The sequence below is a fragment of the Dicentrarchus labrax genome, unplaced genomic scaffold (assembly GCF_905237075.1).
Source record: "Dicentrarchus labrax unplaced genomic scaffold, dlabrax2021, whole genome shotgun sequence".
NCBI lineage: Eukaryota > Metazoa > Chordata > Actinopteri > Moronidae > Dicentrarchus > Dicentrarchus labrax.
The window spans coordinates 22701683-22723612 of record NW_026136713.1 but is presented as its reverse complement, the minus strand read 5'-3'; the positions used below and the strand labels follow the sequence as shown (position 1 = coordinate 22723612).

General features: G+C 38.5%; 1 protein-coding gene and 2 long non-coding RNA genes across 4 annotated transcripts; 1 reads left to right on the top strand and 2 right to left on the bottom strand.

Annotated features, from left to right (window-relative positions):
- Positions 1–7475: 7475 nt before the first annotated feature.
- Positions 7476–20661, top strand: LOC127374645 (ubiquitin-conjugating enzyme E2 2). 2 transcript variants are annotated; one of them, XM_051420213.1, is made up of 8 exons: positions 7476–7845; positions 16481–16544; positions 16647–16678; positions 17155–17232; positions 17314–17419; positions 17959–18052; positions 18899–18949; positions 20138–20264. In XM_051420213.1, exons 1-7 carry the CDS (start codon positions 7822–7824, stop codon positions 18945–18947), a joined length of 447 nt encoding a protein of 148 aa, XP_051276173.1. In that variant the 5' UTR covers positions 7476–7821; the 3' UTR covers positions 18948–18949; positions 20138–20264. The 2 variants fall into 2 exon arrangements, with proteins under 2 accessions (XP_051276173.1, XP_051276174.1); XM_051420214.1 differs by lacking the exon at positions 18899–18949 and having other exon boundaries at positions 7481–7845; positions 20138–20661.
- Positions 8154–8681, bottom strand: LOC127374723 (uncharacterized). Its single transcript, XR_007887238.1, has 4 exons — positions 8592–8681; positions 8457–8546; positions 8323–8411; positions 8154–8233 (listed from the first exon to the last, which is right to left on the bottom strand). It is a non-coding gene; the product is annotated as an uncharacterized LOC127374723 (long non-coding RNA).
- LOC127374719 (uncharacterized) lies at positions 10560–11299 on the bottom strand. Its single transcript, XR_007887234.1, has 3 exons — positions 11212–11299; positions 10757–11094; positions 10560–10640 (listed from the first exon to the last, which is right to left on the bottom strand). It is a non-coding gene; the product is annotated as an uncharacterized LOC127374719 (long non-coding RNA).
- Positions 20662–21930: the final 1269 nt, after the last annotated feature.

Genomic DNA, 21930 nt, shown 5'->3' with positions numbered 1-21930 from the left:
ACAATATGAGGCCTCATACAAACAATCATAATGCTCATTTTCTGTTGATGTTTTTGGGGCTTTTGACGTCTCCAGCAGTAATTTTTGTTCATTTTCGTGGCGGGAGCAGAATTCCTCTAATTAAGCACAAACTCCAGAGCAGCGCTGATTAAATATTTATCCTCCTTTAGCCCGCTGCCTTCCTCCAGGGACGCACAAACGTCTGGAAAGCCTGGAAAAATATTTCTGTGCGCGGGGAGAGAAAAAGTCAATGAGACGCTGCAAACATGTTGGCGATGAAGAGGAAGATGAAGAGGGTTAGAAAGCAGACGGCAACAGGCTTATCGGCCCGTCTCCAATTATAATTATTATTATAAATATTGTTTTATCATTTTAATTATTGTAATAAATAATAACTCTTCTAATAAATACAATTTCCTTCTGTCACTAAAAATGTTTCTAATAAATGAAACTAAAATAATTATTAATATTATTATAAATTATTATTATGAGTTTAATTTAAAAAATCTATTTAATGAATTTAATCTGATTTTATTTTGGTTTTATTTCTATCAATGATTTTAGTTTTGGTCTAAAAACTCTGGAACACGTTTGTGATGATGTTAGAAACCTGGAACCTCCTCAAGAACCTCCGTAATCAGGGATTAAGATATGCGTCTTCAAGGAGCCTTAATCCTCCTCTGGATCCCCTAGAACCCTCTCAGAAGTCCCAACACCTCTTCAGGATCCACCGGAGCACCTTAAGAATTACCCCAAAACCCCTTAAAAACACCGGGAACCGTCCGATGTATTCCTGGAACGCCGTTGAAGTCTCTTAAGAACTCCAGGATCTCCATTTAAGCCCCTAGAACCCACTGAAGAACCATTAGGTAAGACTCAGGGCTCCATGAACCACTCCTAGGTCCACAAGCACCTTAAGAATTAACCCGAAACCTCCCACAGAACTCCTGGAACCCCTTAAAAACCCCTGGAACCGCCCCAGGTGCCCTAAAAAGTCCTGGAACCTTTACTGGACACCCTGTGGAACCAGAACCCCTTGGGAATCCTTTAAACGCCCTTTAAAGAACCCACTCAAGAACCCTCAGAGAGCTCCTTCAACCTCTGAACTCCTCTTCCAGATCCAAAAAGGCCCCTTAAAATGATCAGAACCTTTATTAGAAGACCTTAAATCTCACCCACAGGCCCTGGAACCCAGTACAACCCTGTGGAACCTTTTCTTAGAACCTTTTTCAGAACACAGTAACCCTCTCTGGAAATCCAGGAACATCCTCTAATGGCCTCAGTGAGGTTCTTGAACATCTTTTAGGTCCTCCTGAATATTAACAGAACCTCCTGTAGAACACCCTAATGCACGAGAACCCACTAAAAACACCTAGAACCTCCTCCAAGAACTGTAGGAACTGCTTTGTTTAGATTCCTAAAAGGCCCAAAAGTCCTGGTTCCGTCTACAGGGTCCCAGTTTAAGAACCACTGCCAGCTGGGTCTTTGCAGAACCTTAAAGAACAACACACAAATAAAATATTTCCTCTGAACTTTGTGTTTAAAGCGGATCTACCTAGCAGAACCGTCCAAAGAGGCTCTTTATGTGATGGGCCTGCTGAGAACTCGTAGGAACATCCTCCAGAGGAACACCTGAAGGAGCTCGCTGCGGGGAACATGTTCTTTAAATATATTTCCTTCTTTCACTTAATGACTTTATTAATTCTGCTGCTCCGGTAATAAACAGGAGAACCCGTCATGTGTGAAACACAGATGGTACTCAGAATAAATCCAGCAGGCTGGTTGAGGAACAGCTGCACAGAGGAGAACCGGGTCTGCAGGCACACGGCGCCACACAGTGGACAGAAGCAGGAACTGCAGACACAGCGTGGACAGATGGAGGAGACTCTCACTGAGCTCTTTAAAGAATAACCACAGAGATACACATTATAATTATAATTATAATAATTAATAATAATACAAATGTTTTAAAGAATTCTAATGCAACAGAGATTAAAACACATCGTTGATTTATTTAACTTCACAACTTTAAAGAGACTCAGTGTCCAAACTGCTTCTTACTTTTTTCCTCCTTTATTTTTAAAATGTTCAGCAGTTTATTCTGATAGTTCAGTTACATTAATTCCACCAGTTTTTAGGTGGGAAAACCTTTAATGTAATAAATGTAAATAAATAAGCAGCAGTTAAATATACAGATTTTATAAAACCCTGCTGAGCGTCACAGAGGTTTCACACATCGAATGCTACAGGAGGAAAGTTCTTATTGCTTAAAGCAAATCCAGAAACGTTTCACAGTGAAACAGTAAAACCTCATTCTGAATGTTATTAAAACAGCATCTTTTAAAAGTTGAACATAAACTGTGAGTTGGATTGTGTCCTGAGGCTGTCGGTCCGTCTGTATGGAATATATAAATACTGCATATGAAGACGACAACATCATTATTATTATACTGGAATATTATGATCTGTTTCACTAGTTGTCGTTGTTAGAAGTTTAAACGTCTATAGAACTACTCTTATATTTCATCTATTTGTTCTCCCTTCATCCTCTTGATGTTCTGTGTGATGATTATGATCTGAGCTCCAGTGCTGCTGCAACAATGATCCTATAAACTGAATGCAAATAAAACTCCTGCTGCTACAAATACAGATATTTCTATTCAACCTGGAAGAATATCAATCCGGTCTGTAATTAATCGAGTCAGTTTTTATTTATAGAGACTCAAGTGAAGAGAAAACTCCCCAAAAAGCACAAATCATACAAAACAATTACAGAGAGAAAAATATGTATTTAATGACGTCTGAACTCCAGTTTAAGGTTCTTGGATGAAACTGCCAACAGTTTGTACAATTGCAGCTGAAACCATCAGTCCATTAATCAATCAGTTTATTAATCAATCAGTCCATTAATCAATCAGTCCATTAATCAATCAGTTTATTAATCAATCAGTCCATTAATCAATCAGTCCATTAATCAATCAGTTTATTAATCAATCAGTTTATTAATCAATCAGTCCATTAATCAATCAGTTTATTAATCAATCAGTCCATTAATCAATCAGTTTATTAATCAATCAGTTTATTGACAGAAAGTCAATAGTTATCTTTCAGACTCACAAATCTGAAGATTTGCTGCTTTTCCTTCCTAATATTTGTAATAATTGTAATAATTTTGATTAACTTTGGATTCTGGGTAATTGTGATGTAATTTCTCACTGTTTTCATAACTTGTACAAATCAGTTAATCAATGGATTTAAAGAATAATCAGTAGTTGCAGTCAGAATAGTTGGAAATGAGCACCAACCAACTGCGACAGTAAAATCTGCTTTTACAGATTTAATAATACTAAAGTTAACTGATTACACACACACACAAACACACACACACACACACACACACACACACACACACACACACACACACACACACACACACACACACACACACACACACACACACACACTGCAGTAACACTTCCTGCAGTAAAGTATCTGATTACTTCCTCCCTCCAAACAAATTCTCCTTTTATGTCCCGATGTGGAATCAAGGCTCTGTCGATCAGAGGATGTGATTATGGTTAAAATCATCATTATAATTCCACTATATTATATTATATTGTTATTTTCCATCAATATCTGCCATGATATTTAAAATCAATACAAAAGCACATTTAAAATAATCAGATTTATGTTCAAAGAAGTTTATATGAACTCACTTTGTCCTCATTATAATGTTTCTTTAGTCATAAAGCAGAAAGAGAATGATTCTTCTCATTTTCAGCTCCACTACAGGAAGATAAACTCATGTTTTAGGAGAAGTCTTTGATGAAGCTGGACTCCGGTTCTCCATGAAGGCCTGCAGGGTTCCCGGGAACACACCGCTCACTATTCACACGTTACATAAACCACCAAATAAAGACGGTCGGACACAGAGGTTCTCTTGGAGGACGGACGCTGGGGAATCTCCTTTCCAAACTCTCATTGATGCAGAGAAGTTCCAGCTCCAGTTTTAGAGACTAGTTTCTCTCATTGTGTCACAGATACTGTTATTGTGCTTCTAAATAAGCCTTCATCTCTAACACCGATACACACTCACACAGATGCGTTATGTTAGTCGGTCTGACTGCTGCAAACCATCACACACACTTACAGTTGTTCTCAATTGTTTACACACAAATACTGGTACTTGAGACACAATGACCACAACATGTAACTCATGCACCGACCCACTGAACCAATTCTGCTAAAGTACAAGCACAATTCCTGCTTTACACTCAAATTGCAGTTCTAAAACACACTTTTTTCAAAACACTACACACAATTCTCTGCATTTGGCACAATGTTCATGAAGAAAATATCTTGTTTTCACAAGGAACACACTGTCATTCAAAATTCTAAAGTTAATTGCCCTACTATGCACACTGACTCATCACATGGGCAAACACCTGTCACACAGTTTTACAATTAGCAATCAGAGCTTTAGCATAAAGGGCAACAGGTTAGGGTTAGATATAGCAGTTGATGCTTTTCATGGCTGGATTCGCCATGCTAGGCAATATTTCCCCCACTGCTTGGCCCGAGAAAACATTGCTTGTGATGTGGATGAGGTGCTGTGGCCAGACCCAAACAGAAGAGAGGATGCAGCATAGTTTATTTTACTGTAACTGTATCCAGTAAATTCTTCTGTTGTGTGTATGTAGACCACTGTATGTGTACATTGTGTTGGTTGGGATGTACACTGTGTACATTGTTTTTGTGGGAAAAATAAAATATATTAGTTGCAGTGTATTTGTGTGTTCTGAGTATAAAAACAATATTGTCAAATATTTTACAACACACTTATGTATGTACTGTCTGTAGTAAGTGTAACACTGAACAAAAAAAGGCCTAAGTCATTATGATGAATGGAGAAGTGTTTTCCAGTGTTTTACATTGAGCACATCAGTGTTCAACTGGTTCTTATAAATGTCTATTCATATGATGGTTTGTGTGTCATTAGAAAACAAAAAAACATTTTGAGAAGAAATAACATTGTTTTGAATGTAAAGTTTCATTTTGCAGGATAATTGAGGGGTTTTACCCATTGTGTGTGTGTGTGTGTGTGTGTGTGTGTGTGTGTGTGTGTGTGTGTGTGTGTGTGTGTGTGTGTTTTATAAAATATAAATGTGTGTAAACAATCAAGAAAAACTGCAATATGTCACAGCGGATCAATAGTTACCTTGAGGTGTGACTTTGTTAACGAGAACACGACTCTAATTCACAGATTTCATCCTGAAGACTTTATGATCCATCAACTTATAAAATAATGACACAAAAAACCTCTTTGTGTGTTAAACTGTTAATTCTGCTGTTTTTTAAATGGAGATCAATAAAGATGATTATTATATGCTGCACAGTGCTGATATTGAATTATCACATTATCTGCAGTGAATTTGGTTTCATACTAAAAATAAACATTAAATAAAACTACTGAAGATTGTTGCTGTTTTTCAGAATCAGAATCACTTTATTGATCAGCTGTGTGCACATACAAAGAATCTGACTCCAGTTTTATGTTGCTCTCAAAGTACAAACACAGACTGACATAAACAAATATGTACAGTTATACATATATAAACAAATAAAAAACAATCACATTTGTAGACAGCAGACAATAGTGCAGAGCTTTATTTTTAAGAAGACAGAATGTTCTTTATTAATTCAGCTCGGTTTAACATTTAACATCTCTTCCTCGGAGTTATTTATTATGTTTAATATGTTTTTATTTGACAAAAATGTTATTAAGATAAATCCCACATGTGTGTTTAAAATTAAAATAGGAATATATGAATCTGTCAATAATTAATAATAAAGTTTTATATGGCACTAATAGGCCACTGCAGCACAGTCCCTCTCTCCATCAGCTCTATTAAACTACTCAAACTTATAAACCATCTCAAACGTTGTCGTGGTGTCTCTCTGAAATTATATATTATATCAAAAATATGTTTAATGAACAAATCCGATATAATTATCAGAACCACAAGGAGACGTCTGCTGTAGGTTGGACAGTGAACAACATTTATTTATTAACCTATATTAACCTTCATCAGAGTGAACGCAGCTCTAAAGACTCTAAAGAATTATTTCCAGACGTTGGTTCTAGTAAAATGTAAAACAAACACGAGAAAGAAAAGAGAGAGAGAAAGAGAATTTCCTATTTGTTGAATGTAGAAGAGAAAAAAACAGGAGGATATTTCTGGATATCAGTTAATATAGGGAAGATAATGAGCGCCATCTAGTGGAGAAAACAGCACATTACACAAGAACTGCTGCCTCAGTGTCAACACAACTACATCACATCTGTCAGAGAAATCATCTGAGCTGCCACCAACAATTACTAACAATTATAAGAAAATACACATTACATAAACATGGAATAAAGAAAATAGAAAACAATAGATGGATTGAATGGATGTGTGTTTGTGTGTGTGTGTGTGTGTGTGTGTGTACAGGAGAAAATATGGCTGACTTTACAGATTTTAGGGTTATCAGAGCTGCTTTGTATTGTTGCCGCTGTATTGTTCCTGACCTGAAGGAGGCGCTGATGGACTGTGTGATGTGATTGTGTCCTTATAAACCCGATAAAGTGTTTGTTGTTTGTTGCTGTCAGAGATTTTCCCTCTGAGTTCAGATTTATATCAGAAATTATCCCTCGTTGAAAATAGAAATACATCAAAACAGAAAATGTTCCTGTAGTTGAGAGAAACACTGAATATAAGTTAAAGGTTATATAAGGTTAAACGCTGTATAATTGGGATAAATTCTCATTTAACAACAGCTGTTATTGTATTTGAAAATGTTATTACATTTTCCTCAAAATTAGGGCAAAAACGTATTCTCTTAATGTAATAACTTTATTCAACGATATTTTATTGTCAGTTAAAACGCAGGGTTGAATTTAGATCCATTTATGTTGAACTAATATTGATTAATAAGTCATAAAACACTCTATAGTAATTTGTATGATGTAGTGCTGAGGGAGAATCTTTATTATATTATTCTTGAAAATATTATAACATTTATCTTTTCTATGGAAGCACATTTCTGCCAGTAAAGTGAAAATAAATAAATACATAAAATGAAAACTAATACAAAAAAAATGTTAAGTCATAATCATGAGATAAAAAAATCATAAAATTGCTAATTATTTTATCATAAATATTTTAATTCCAACCCATAATTTCTCATAATTTAGATGCTTTGTTTTACATTTAATACAATTATTATTAAATAATTAAATCTCATAATTATAACTTTTTAATCCCACAAATTACTTTTTATCTCGTCACTGAAGTTTAGATAGTTTTTATCTAACTGGCTGAAATCATCTTCCACGTTTTGTCTCCGGTAATGTGAGCGGAGTGATCCTCCTCCTCCTCCTCCTCCTCCTCCTCTCGGTCTGTTCGACGGTCTCCTGAAACGGAGCCGGAGTGAGACGTCCCGCTCCCGGTGCTCTGACAGCTGCTCTCTGTGAGAAACGGAAGACATTTTGAGCCGCTGCGGTCGCTCTGCTCCGTTATTCGAGAGTCAGCCTGAAGTCGTGGCTGCCGTGCTGGAGGTCCAGTCTCCGGACAGCCGCTGAAACCGTCGACAGCCAACAAAAAAAACAAGTTTGTAGTTTAACCGGCGCATGTGTAGCACCGCTAGCTAGCTCAGCGCCTCAAGCTAGCAAAGTCCTAGATGCTAGTTAGCTAGCGTCACCTAGCTGGCCTCCTCCTCCTCCTCCTCCTCTTCCTCCTCCTCCTCTTCCTCGACAGCCGGTCCCTTCACGCAGACACAATGGCTTTAAAACGAATTTCCAAGGTAACGAACTCTTTTATTACATTTAAATTATTTTCGCTGTCGGCTGATGTTAGCCCGTGAGCTAGCCGCCGTTAGCCCGTGAGCTAGCCGCCGTTAGCCTCCACAGTGACACACCGTTTGGCTCCAACCGGGGACGGTCGCCGGTGTGGCGGGTCCAGAGGCTCGGAAGGGACGTGGAGGTATTCTCTGGGTGTTGTGTTCAGGTGTAACGGCGGTACATGATGCGTTCACGGACTGTAAGGTGTGATATCGAACAATGGTTCAGTGATGTGGTGTTAGCTGTGTCACTCAGGCCTTCAACGTTAGCTTCATCTGCTCCCGTTAGCACAGACTCCCAGTGTACCTGAACGCATCAGTGAGCCTGCCCTCAGTTCACACCCAGGTGTACCTGAACGCATCAGTGAGCCTGCCCTCAGTTCACACCCAGGTGTACCTGAACGCATCAGGGAGCTGCTCTCAGTTCACACCCAGGTGTACCTGAACGCATCAGGGAGCTGCTCTCAGTTCACACCCAGGTGTACCTGAACGCATCAGTGAGCCTGCCCTCAGTTCACACCCAGGTGTACCTGAACGCATCAGTGAACCTGCTCTCAGTTCACACCCAGGTGTACCTGAACGCATCAGTGAGCCTGCTCTCAGTTCACACCCAGGTGTACCTGAACGCATCAGTGAACCTGCCCTCAGTTCACACCCAGGTGTACCTGAACGCATCAGTGAGCCTGCTCTCAGTTCACACCCAGGTGTACCTGAACGCATCAGTGAACCTGCCCTCAGTTCACACCCAGGTGTACCTGAACGTTACAGTCAGTGAACGCACCTGTGTGGGTGGGGTTAATGGGCAGGTGTCAGTGACAGGTGAGTGTTCTAAGAGCCTGATACAGGTTTATTACAGCCATTTATTCTATCATCCAATATAATAATGATAACCTGTAATTACCTGCAGCTGATAGTTAATCAATAAGTTTGCAACCTTTAGTGGATGGTGTAATATCTAACTGATCACCAGTGATTAGGAGATATTGACATTAATAATACTGTAAGTTTCCCATTATTAGCTGATTTCTGTAGACTGACTGTAGAGGGAGGATTCTGATTAACAAGATGGTGGCTGATTATAGTTTTAGATGTTTTTATCTGGAAAGGATTCTGCCCTGACAGGACTCAAATCTACTCAGAAAGCTGCTTTCTTAAACCCGTAACCATGGTTCCCACACATCCTGGAAACACCTGGAAACACCTGGACACACCTGGAAACACCTGGACACTGAGTCTTATTCTCTCCTACAGTTTCAGCTCTGTGATCCTGGTGGTTAATAAATACACTGATATAAATCAATGTGCACTTTAACTCTATTTAAACTGTTACTGATGAGTTGTGGACCAGGAACATTTATTTTATTATTATTATTATTTACTGAAGGGATGTAATCAATTCATCTGTCGATTATTTACTCAATCCATTAATTGTTTGGTCCAGAAAATGATAAACAGTCGCCACAGCTGCTTTTCTTTGTCTTATATCAGTAATCTGAATATCTTTAAACGGTTGGACAAATACAATAATTCACTTTCAGGTGTAACTTTGGTATTATTGTTCTATTAGTTATTTAATAAAATGAGTAAATATTAAAGAGTTTTAGTGGTTCTGGGTATTTTCTATATTTTATATTTGCTCTCTTTGTGCTGCTCAACAGTTTCCCTCAGGATAAATAAAGTTCTGTCTTATCTCAGTTTGAACAGTTAGTCTGAAGTCACAAGATGCTTTTTGTTGTTTTACACTTTAACATTAATAATCTGGATTTCACTGGTTGATCCTTCAGAGCTGAGACTGATTAATGTGTTAGAGCTACATTTAAAGTCTACTGAACGGGTCCAACATGAACCCTCGCTGAGGACCAGGTGTGGACCAGGTGTGGACCAGGTGTGGACCAGGTGTGGACCAGGTGAATAGTTAGTGATCACAGTGAAGGGCGGGGCTTGTTTTTATGTCCACCTGCTGGAGGAGAAGCTTACTGAGGTTTCTTTCTGTTCTGTTTCTCCATTAAAATAAAAGTCCAATAAAACAGTGATAAATAAATAACAACCATCTAACCTGAACCCTGTACATCAGAACCAGAATCTGGTTTTTACACATACAAAGAATCTGCCTTTGTTCATTGTTGTTGTTGTTATTATTATTATAATAAGAGAGAGACAGCTGATTCATTAGCTATGATGCATTATAATAAGCAAATGAATTTAACAGAAAATAAAAGTGTAGTAGGATTAAAACTCTAACCTGTCTAACCCTCCTGCTGTTAGACAGGTGAGTGTCGACCTTTAAACCCGGTGCAGTTTGTGCTCCTGTGCCACGCCCACAGTTAGGTTCACTGTACACTGGTGGACAGACTGTCGTCAACAGGTTTTGTTGTTGTTGTTGTTGTTGTTGTTGTTTATTATGATGTCCAACAGAGACAGTTTCAGATCAAAACTAATATATAAAGCTCTCATCATATTTCCTCTTTTAATTTAATTTGCCTTTGTGGAAAAACCTCTAAAGTTAGTTTAACTTTAGCTTCCAGCTCTGAAATGTATCTGTGGTCCAGTTTTAGGTTATTTTAATTCTCTTTAACCTAAATCATAGTTATAACAAACGCTAGCTAGCATTAGCTTCTCAGTCTGCCGTAGAGAGTCCAAGGAGACACTGAAGTAACGTTACATAAAGCTTTTATTAGTTTTCTGTGGCAGCAAACACAGTAACTATTATACTGAGCTTATTACACAGTAATTATTATACTGAGCTTATTACACAGTAACTATTATACTGAGCTTATTACACACAGTAACTATTATACTGAGCTTATTACACAGTAACATTATACTGAGCTTATTACACACAGTAACTATTATACTGAGCTTATTACACAGTAACTATTATACTGAGCTTATTACACAGTAACTATTATACTGAGCTTATTACACAGTAACATTATACTGAGCTTATTACACACAGTAACTATTATACTGAGCTTATTACACAGTAACTATTATACTGAGCTTATTACACAGTAACTATTATACTGAGCTTATTACACAGTAACTATTATACTGAGCTTATTACACAGTAACTATTATACTGAGCTTATTACACAGTAACTATTATACTGAGCTTATTACACAGTAACTATTATACTGAGCTTATTACACACAGTAACTATTATACTGAGCTTATTACACAGTAACTATTATACTGAGCTTATTACACAGTAACTATTATACTGAGCTTATTACACAGTAATTATTATACTGAGCTTATTACACAGTAACTATTATACTGAGCTTATTACACACAGTAACTATTATACTGAGCTTATTACACACAGTAACTATTATACTGAGCTTATTACACACAGTAACTATTATACTGAGCTTATTACACACAGTAACTATTATACTGAGCTTATTACACAGTAACTATTATACTGAGCTTATTACACAGTAACTATTATACTGAGCTTATTACACACAGTAACTATTATACTGAGCTTATTACACACAGTAACTATTATACTGAGCTTATTACACACATTGGCTGTGTCTCATTTAGCCTACTTGCACACTAATAATGTGTCTAATGCATTACTTACATGTCCTCACTGACACTGACTGAAGCCGACAGAATCATTTGGCGAGTTAATTAGCGTAACGTTACATGTTAATGCTACCTAGCTACCCCAACCTGCGTTGGCGTCGGAGGCGACGTAGTTTCCACATGCTGTGAACTGAGCGGTAAATGAATGTGCAGAAAAATGTTTGTAAACAAAAGCCGGCATATATTTTTGGCGGGCTGGAAAATCGCGTTCACGTGTGTTGCGTTGGTCGCGTTCGTCAAGCTCATCATTTCCGGTAAGTGTTCTAACAAAAGTGTTAAGGCTGCTCAATTAATTTAAATATGATGATGATTACGATTTTGGGGCCAAACGATCTCAAAACTAATAAAATCGGAGGGAAACGATTTGTTTTTCATTTTCTGTTGTGCAACGTTGTATAGAAAAAAGCTGAGCCCCTGAATTGGGACGCAGCCACAGTCTGCGTATTTTTCGCATGCGTATTTCCGTCCCTCCCCCGCAGCAAGCACTGCACGTCATGCGCTCGGTATACTCGCCGTTCCCGACCTGTCGCGCGACAATGTGAAGTCACAGGAGCGCCGTAACTATTTATACTTGCGCCGGTGGTCGCGACACTAGTTGCAGTCTTCTCCTGTCACGTTGTTTTCGTTTGAACAGGTAACCGGAGACTTACAAATGTTTATGGGGGAAAGGAAAGTGTAACTGAGGACTTCCTTGCAAAGTGTTTTTGACAGATGTCCAATAAATGCAGCATGTTTCTGAAGTTTTAAAAAATAATCGTTTGAATAATCGTGATTTCAATTTTGATCCAAATAATCGTGATTATGATTTTTTCCATAATCGAGCAGCCCTAATAAGTGTTCCTTTTGGGACAATACTAACCATCGAAAGTGGGCACTACGGCAGTAAGTGGTCGGTGCACATTAGCAGTGTACTGACGGAAGTATGCGGAATGAGACACAGCCTGTATCTCTGACTGAAGGATGCTAACAGTGTTGGCTCCCTGAACGTCTCTGGTTCTAAATATATAGAGCGATCAGACTGTAGTTTAAAGAGGAACTTTTATTTTAGAGGCACAACAGCCAGTTGAACACAGGGCAATAGTAGTTAATTTTAGAAGGGGCACTATGGCACTGGTTGTTTGTTTGGCTGTGGTATAACTCCCGACCTGGAAACATGTTAGAAAGTTATTGGCCCTGATGAGTCTGAGCAGGTCTGGAGGTTTAAGACTGGATCTGTAAACCAGATAATCTGTGCCGAACATCGGTACCGATCAACGTCTCAGATCAGATTCTGAGTCTTTAATGTAAAAAAACTTAAATTCCTTTTTTTTAGTTTGCACAACACAAACTGGTGTAGATGAAAAGAAACAAGCAGTTTATGAACGTCTTCATACTCAGTTTTCCCATCATTCATTGTGGTTTCTGGGTCAGAAACCTGCTGTTTACAGTAGAATATAAAAAGAGGAACCAGTGGATCTGAGGGTTTGACAGGGGACTTATTAATTGGAACATCTGTTGTAAATGGATTTAAAACCAGTGAAACTTTAAGAAGGTGTCCGTGTTGACCTTTGAACCAGGGTAACTCTCCCAGCTGCTTCTGTCACAGTCAGCCTCTGAATTCCTCGCCACTTTCTCGCCTCCCAAACTCCTGAAAGATGAGCCGTGTGTGCTGAGCCTGTGTCACATACCGGCACACACACAGGGCCAGTTTCGCTTCAGGGAGACCTGCAGGCTGGAAATACAACCCCCCCCCATCCTGATCTGCCCCCCGACTGTCCGCAGAGTAAAAATAGAGCTGCTGCTTACACATCTATAATGGCCTGTGTGTCTCAGTTTGTTTTTAAGGCTGCGTTCACTCGGGACATAAAACTTCAGCTCGGAGCCGCCATCCTTTCAGGATAAAGTGGGGCCTTCAAAATAAGTCTTTGTATTTACAATTACTTTCTTCCTTTTGATGCATCTTAAAAATGTTTTTCCAACTCGTCCTTTGGTCTATAAAATGTCAAATAGTGAAAAGTATCTAAGGTCACGTCTTCAAATGTGTTTGGTCCAAAAAACTAAATATTCAGTTTATTATGAAATAAAACTGAAAGAAGCAGGAAATTTGCCACCAGAAGACTGTTAATCAATAATAAAGATTGATTCATTTAGAGCTAGAACAATTAATCGATCAGAACAAAATTAAGCAGCAACATTTAAAGTTTAAATAAAAATATTTTAAAGTTCAGATTAAAACCTGATTAAAATTGTTCCTGTCAGCTGATTTCTGGAAATATAAACCATAAAAACATCAGTTGAACATAAGTGTTAATGTACGGACACAGATATTTGATTCAGTATCTGTTGGATGATAACTTCATACTAACAGTCTTCAGACACAACAACAACAACAACAACAAGGCTCTGACGGTTGTTTCAGAATATTTCAGTCTTCATTCTCTACTTCTGTAAAATCTTCTTGTTTCCACTTCTGCTGTTTTCGCACTCATTCAGCTGTCTCATTGGCTGATGACGCTACATCAGCTCTCAGCAACAGATCTGTGGTCAGTGTCAGACCGGCCTCAGTGGCATCTTCTTTATCTCCTCCTCCTCTACAGCTTTCACATGTTGAGCAGCACCAGGATCAGATTTACTGGTCATGCAGCTGCTGCTCGGCTCCCGGCCGCAATCACGAGTGCGACACATGTGGGACCGTTTGTATGATCCTGTCCGACATGATGGCACAATATGATGTAATAATCCGTTCAGATAAGTTCAGTGGGGGGGTGAACAGTCCCTCATTAAATATTCAGCCTTTGCTCTGTAATGAAACCATGAAGCTCAAAAAGCTTAAATATTATTAATTATTTCTTAAAAACCAAATCATCTTTGTATTTCTGGTGAGGTGGGCTTCCTCCGCTGCAACTTCTCACCGTGTGTTAGTTAAAGTTATTACAGTTCACTAAAGCTAAACCAAAAACTAGGTGCGAAACATTTTAGTTCACTGAAATCAATATAAAAAGGAACTGAAACAATATTTTGCGCTTTCAAAACTAATGGACATAAAAACATACAGGAAATATGTTAAGTTCCAGTTTTTGTCGGTTTGGTCAAACATGAAGAGACGTTGGTTCATCTGAATATTGGGACTCAGTCAGTGTGATTGTATTAAGACCTAAAAACAAATACCCCCATATTATAATACAAACTAACACTGAAACTAATAACTAAACATTTTTAACGTTGTGACGTTGACGAGGAGCAGCTCCTGAACGCAGTTTAATGTTGGTTTGGTTCAGACTGATGAGGAAGATGTCACTGAGACTCCGACGGGGGCGCAGCACTATCAGCAAGTTAAATAACTTAAACCTTTTAATCAAAAATGAGCCCAGTGAACTGTTATTAAATGGTTCAGATCTTCAACCCCAGAATCAAATAAAATCAGTTGCAGTTGGAACCAGAACCTGTGAGCGTTTCTGCTGTTAAGTGTTTATCTCGTCGCCTCTGTAGGTTCAGTGTTCGAACATGTGAACTCTCAACAGTTGGTGTGGTTTTTTTGGTCCAGTTCAGGATTTTCTTGTTCTCCTTCATGTTGCAGCAGGTGGACTTCTGAGAACGGCTGACATTTTAAAGGAGTTTCTGCAGCTTCAGACACTTTATTCTTTCTTTATTCCTGCACCCCCGTTATCTTCACACAACAAAACATGCGTACAAAGACACATAACGCCTATAAAAGACGACCCTGAACTGATCTCAGGAGAAAACATAACAGACAGCTGAGGAAGACATCAGTTTATAGCACACAGTAGATATTTTAATTGCAGTTGATGTTGTTTAACCAACTGAACTCATTGTTAAAATATGAATGAATCAGTGGATAATTAGTAATTAGGATTAGGATTGGATAAGTGGTTTTAAGGTTGAAAGATGATCAAATGGCATTAAATTAGTTTTGTTCTGGGAAAGATGAACTGGTGTTTTAGTTTAGGAGCCACGAATGAACAGTAAGAATTAATTTGACAATAAGTTTTTAGTATTTTGAATATTCGCAGTGATTATTGAAATGTGGGTCACATGGAAATGGGCGGTGCCACCTGTTCACCTGTGAGTGTAATGTGTGGGAGAGTGTCGCTGTGATTAATTATGAGTTCATGCACATTACTTTAGATGAAGTGTTTCTTTAAAAGTATGAAATGCAGCTTTTGGTTGTCCTGAAGATGCTACATTTAGTTTAGTCTCAGCGGCTGTTATGAAAACGGAATCGCGGGTGAAGAAATATTCAAAACACAAGTTGTTTTTTGTGGCTTTTTAAAACCCACTGCTGACAGAAGTTAACAGCGCAGAGACAGAAAGAGGCTGTGTATGTGGAAACTGTAAGTCTCTGAATAAACACTGAAATAATGAGAATTAAAATGGTGAAACAGGAAATACTTGAAACAGGGTACTTTATAGACTTAAAGGAGGATTATGGGGTTGTCAGCTGAAGCAACATAAATGAGTCTGAGTGCAGCTGAAGGAAGCAGCTTGCTGTGAGACACATCTGCATGCGGATGTTCTCAAACAGGAAATAAAAGCAGAACAAAATGCAAACTACCAAACAGCCGCAGACGAACACATCAATATTATCATCAGTGATTCCCCAGACAGGAAACAAACTCCTGAACATGGATGAGAACCGCTTCTAAAATGTCTGATCCATCAGAATCGTGTCACACCGAGTTCATTGTTTACTTTTTATCAGTGCCGGCATGTCTCATGTTTTCTGACAGATCAAACACATCCTGGAAAACCTGGAAATTTAGAGACTAGTTTTCCAGTCCTGGAAACACCTGATAATTGATTAAAATGAGCAAATATCCACAAAATAATCTGTGTTGTCCTGTATTTTAGCCCCTCACTCAGATTACATAATCGTCATATGTTATATATTACATATATTTTAAATAAATACACTTAAACACCCTGTTATTAATGATCAAATGTACAGTTGTTGATAATTAATAAAAAGTAATGATATAAACACAACATTATTCTGTGTGTTTTCAGGAGCTAACCGATTTGTCCAGAGATCCTCCTGCTCAGTGCTCTGCCGGACCCGTCGGAGAAGACAGTGAGAGGATTTTATTTTACAAATATAAACTCATACAGACTCTGTGTACAGCTGACACACCGTTAGTGTGCTTTAATAACCTGCTTCTTTTCCTTCTTCCAGTGTTTCATTGGCAAGCTACTATAATGGGACCCGTAAGTACCAAACTTCTTTCTTTTATTGTGGAGTTCAACAAGAAGTTCTGTGTTTACAGTTTTATTTAGCTAATTTGAAGTCTACTAAAATCTATTTTCTTGGCTCTAATGAATAGCATATATTTTGTTTTATCAGCATTTTACATAAGTTTGAGATCAATGATGCTGTCAGCCCAACAATATAAAATAGTATCATCTGCATACAAATGGACATTACAGGTATTTAAAGCCAGGACAATATTATTGTTATAAACTGTGAAAAGGAACTTAAATCAAACCTTCAGGGACACTTTTTGTAAAGTTTGCTCTGTTGTTTATTTCATTGTCACAAATCACACTTCCAGAGTTCATATGAGAACAAATATTTGCTCTGTAGCTGTTGTATCATTACCACAGTTGTGTGTGTGAACTGTTAGCAGTGTGTGAATATCCAGTGTGTGTAACCTGTGTTTTCTCTCTGTGTGTTCCTGCTGCAGCCGGACAGTCCCTATCAGGGTGGCGTGTTTTTCCTGACTATTCATTTCCCCACAGATTATCCCTTCAAACCACCCAAGGTCAGTGAGCAGCTCCACACACTGAGCTTTATTTATTATAAAAAGATCTGTGGGGCTGATTCTGTTTCCTTCTTCCATCAGGTCGCCTTCACAACAAGAATTTATCACCCAAATATTAACAGTAACGGCAGCATCTGCTTGGATATATTGAGATCACAGTGGTCTCCAGCATTAACTATCTCTAAAGGTAAGAAACTATTAACTTCACAGAAATGGGTCTGGAGGGGGCAGTGGATTTAACTATTTCTATTATTTCTTCTTTCTATTTTTATTTATTTAGAGTACAGCTGATAAACTGATCAATGAACCCAAACAGTGAACTCAATAACAAGGTTTTCTTTTACGCCTTAAAATCAAGAAGGCCTCACAACCCCCCACAAAGCTTTCCCGACCCCTGCTGGGGTCCCCGACCCACAGGTTGGGAAGCACTGATTTAGATTTAACAAAACATAAATAGATTTTTTTTAAGCAGATGTAGATCTGAAAACAAAGTGTGTGTTCGTGCTTATTTTTAGGCCCGTTGGACCCTTTAATGTCAGATTATAACCAGTAGATGGTGCTGTGAGTTAATACCACGAGACAGCAGGACGCAGTGGACTTTAACAGGCTGTCTTTAGGACGTAGACACGTGGCTAAAATAAAAGAATGGGCCTTCAGCTATATCTGCTACAGTACAGTATCGTGCACTGATGAATAAACATGTTGTCCATGTCTTCCTCTCCACAGTCCTTTTGTCCATTTGTTCTCTGTTATGTGACCCGAACCCTGACGATCCGTTAGTGCCAGAGATCGCCCGCATCTACAAAACAGACCCTGTTAGGTGAGTTTCTACCTGTACCGTCAGAAACTGTCCCCATCTACACACAGTCCAGTCCAGTTTGGATCGGGACCGCTCAGATCAACACGGTCTTCATTCCTGTTTGCAAAGACCAGATGAGTTGTTTTTAACCAGCAGTCCAACAGTAGCAGCCAACACGCTGGGACACAAACAGAAATAAATAAATGTGTAATGTTTTCTTTATTTACAAGAAGGAACGAATAATGAAGGATTTGTCGTAGACAGCGTTTCATAATGTTTATAGTTTCCTCTGAAAGATTCCACTGAAAAAAATGAAGAATGTATGTCCTCCATTATACTAGTGTATATGCTGATTATACCTTCAGGTACATATCCACACCTTTCATACACACTCAGTGTTCATTAAAAACAAACACTCCTGATTCAACCTTTATACCTGCACCATCACAGTTTACTTCTCCTAGAGTTCAACAATTCACACTATCGCTGAACCAAACTGCGTTTACACTTTCTGTCATACAAACTTCGACCTAACTGGAGAGAGATTTATATATTTATATATTATTCCATCCAGTTTCCCAGATTCTATTAAATTTGTCCAATTCCAGTCTGGAAGTGAGTCAGCTTTGTGTAAATACTGCGAGCTACTTCCAGCCTCAAGCTTTGCTTCTTCAGCCATTTTCTTTTTTCTGTTGACATTATCATACATTATATAACAGGAAATGGATTTGTGAAAAAGAGCGGGAACCCTGCTTTAAAGCGGCGTAGACGAGCTCTGATTGGGCTCCGATGACGAATCTCTAACGAGCTGAACGTGTGAAACATTTAGTATTTAAGAGTTTAACCAGAGTGTCTGGTTGGTCTCAGGTATAACAGACTAGCCAGGGAGTGGACAGAGAAGTATGCCATGCTGTGAGGGTAAGAGCTGAGCTGTCCTCTGATTGGACGCCTGAGTTTCCTGCCTGCTGAGTCTGTCTCACTGTGTGACGCCGTCTGGCAGGAAGTCGTTCAAACTGGACTGAAAGCACGTTGATGCAAAGCATGGCTCCAGATCCACAGACAGCCTGAGCTGCTTTCATGTTTCAGCTGCTGGACTAGAACCCGGCCCTGAACCCGGCCCTGAACCCGGCCCTGAACCCGGCCCTGAACCCGGCCCTGAACCCGGCCCTGAACCCGGGGGGATGGAGGTCGTTACAGAAACTGAAAATGAGCTGAAACATGAAAACTCAGATGCTGTTTCTACCTGCATGCACAAGATTTAAACATCTGGGTCAGCCACCAACTCTGAACACAGATCAATAACAGCAGCTTCAGTGCGTTGGTACTTGAGTAAAAGTACTCAGTTACTCCCCCCCGCTGTCCTTCAGGCTCTTTAGACCATTGATGTGATATTCTCTCTCTGCTGAGTCTTGGTTCTCATTGGCTGACGGTAGAAAGTGCTCAGTGATCTGGAACAGTTGCTGTTAGGTTAAGATGTTTATTAGTTTAAACTTTATTGATACAGGACGAGTTCACAGCGCCGCTGTGTGTTTACGTGTTATTGTCACATACTGGGGACCTTTTCTTCTACACTACCTAGTTGGGACCAGTAGTCCTCATGTGGACCAAAGCTAATCTATGTCTAGCTTATTTACATTGATCGTTGGTTAGCTCAACTTTATAACTGCATTCAGTGATCAAACCTGTCAATTAAACCACCTCGGTACTGGATTCCCTGTCAGACTAACAGAGACTGTGTTTGGTCCCGGGTCCGGCTGTGTTCACTGGAAGATACACTCTGATGCTAGCTCATAGCGCTCGCTGCTATTGGCTGCTCTAAACTCAATCAATCAATCAATCAATCAATCAATCAATCAATCGCCTCCTTACCACCTTTTTACAGGTAGATATAAGTAAACTGTTTAAGAGACTTTGATGCAGTAAAATGTCCCCAACGAAGGTCGGGGTTAAACTTAGTGTAACAGTGAGGTTGTCCACAGTGAATGAATGTCCTAACAAACGTGTGTGTGTGTGTGTGTGTGTGTGTGTGAGTGTGAGTGTGCACGGCATCGTCCCTGCTCTCCGTCAACCAGCTGTCGGACTCACCTGTGTGTTTTCTGTCTGCAGGTACAACAAGACAGCTCAGGACTGGACTCAGAAATACGCCATGTGACCCTCTTCCTCCCCCCTGCTGGAACGAACTGTTTGATTTCCCACCAATCAATCAGCCAATAACAGCAATTTGTTCACGTTCCTTTGGGCCCGCCTCCTCCATCTGAACCGCTTTTAAACTTTTGATTTCTCTGCTTTGTGAAATAATGAGTGAACGGAGAGAAGATGGGCCGAGAGCTGTGAATGTGCCAACTGAGAAACTGTTACAATAAATAATCAATAATTTAATGCATGTCAGTGATTGATTGGTTCATGTGCTGCTCAGATTTGTCCACTTTTAAAAAAAAAAAGGAGCCGACAGATTTTTATTGAGTTCTTGTTGTTTTTTTTTGTTTTAGACGAGAGCCGTTAGTTCATCCATCATCCAACACTGTTCTCCTCTTTTTGCACTGAAGATGAAACTCGAAGCTCTCAACGGCTGATTGATCAACTAATAGCTCTGTGATGTTTTTTTTCTCAATAAAGTTGAACAAATTGCAGTTTGATTGTCGACTTTTTATTTTGTATTTAGATAAATCTTTCCTGTATATTTAATATTATATTCAACAATAATATAACCTTTATTTTTACAGCATTCATATAATTTCCTTTTATTAAAAAAAGTAAAATATGGAATAAAACAACTTAAAATCAACATTACTAATATCTTTTTACCATTATAGAAAAAGTTCCACTGTAAAAACTGCCATCCACAGCTGCCTGAATTTAACCATAAAAATAACATTATTTTTTTACAGTGCATGTTTGTATGAAAGGTGTTTAAATGAAGTTAATTGATTGATGATTGGTTCGGATCGGCTCCACCTGTCTGACGTCATCGGTCTCATCAGCTGCAGCAGGTGGAGAGCGTTTGTCCTCAGAGGAGGACGAGATCCAACAGAAGAAGTTGAGCAGGTAAAGTTTGAACTCTCTTTTAAATATGAAATGTTTGTTTTGTCTTTGTTGTTGTTTACAGTTTGTCCCTCTCACACAACTAATTGATTTGTTTTTGTTGTTAAATTCAGTGAAGCTGTTTGTTTCTCTCATATTTTCACATTATTCACACTTTTATTTACTTTGTCAATATAAATTCACAGTTAAAGTAACTTTAATACATTTACATTGAAGTTTTTTACTTTTTACTAGTCTATATTTGTTATTCGAGCCGTGTGTCGGCAACAATCTGGTGATACAATCCTGAGAAAGGAGTTCTGATTCAATATACTGCGATACTGTAAGCGAAAAGGTTGCTTTTCTTTTTGAATCTAATTTTAGTTAAACTGTCGGTATAAAGAACAAAGAGGCATAAAATCTGATTAAAGGAAAGTTTACAACACTGCTATCTAATGTTTAGAGCTTCAAACTCTAAAATTGTTTTTGAGAATCGATACAATATCATAACACTAAATATTCTCACATCTCAACTCTACTGAATATATTTAGATTTGATTGCAGATCATTTATGTTGTAATATTGTTGGTTAAAAATAAAGTGTAGTAGGAAGTGACATCATCATATCACTGGACTGGTTTGTGCTTTACATAATTAAACATTTAAAAAAGAGAAAAATAGCAAAACATTTAAAATTACAGGATGACGAAGGTGGTTCATGATGATTTTCATCCTGGATTTTAAGGTGGGCTATTTGTCTAAAATACATTTTTAAGTTTTGAAATAAATGTAAAAACCTGACCTCTTCATCTTTTGTTGAAATAATTTTTCTTTAGAAAAACTAAAATCTTTTGAGTTTTAAAAAACGTAGCAACTGA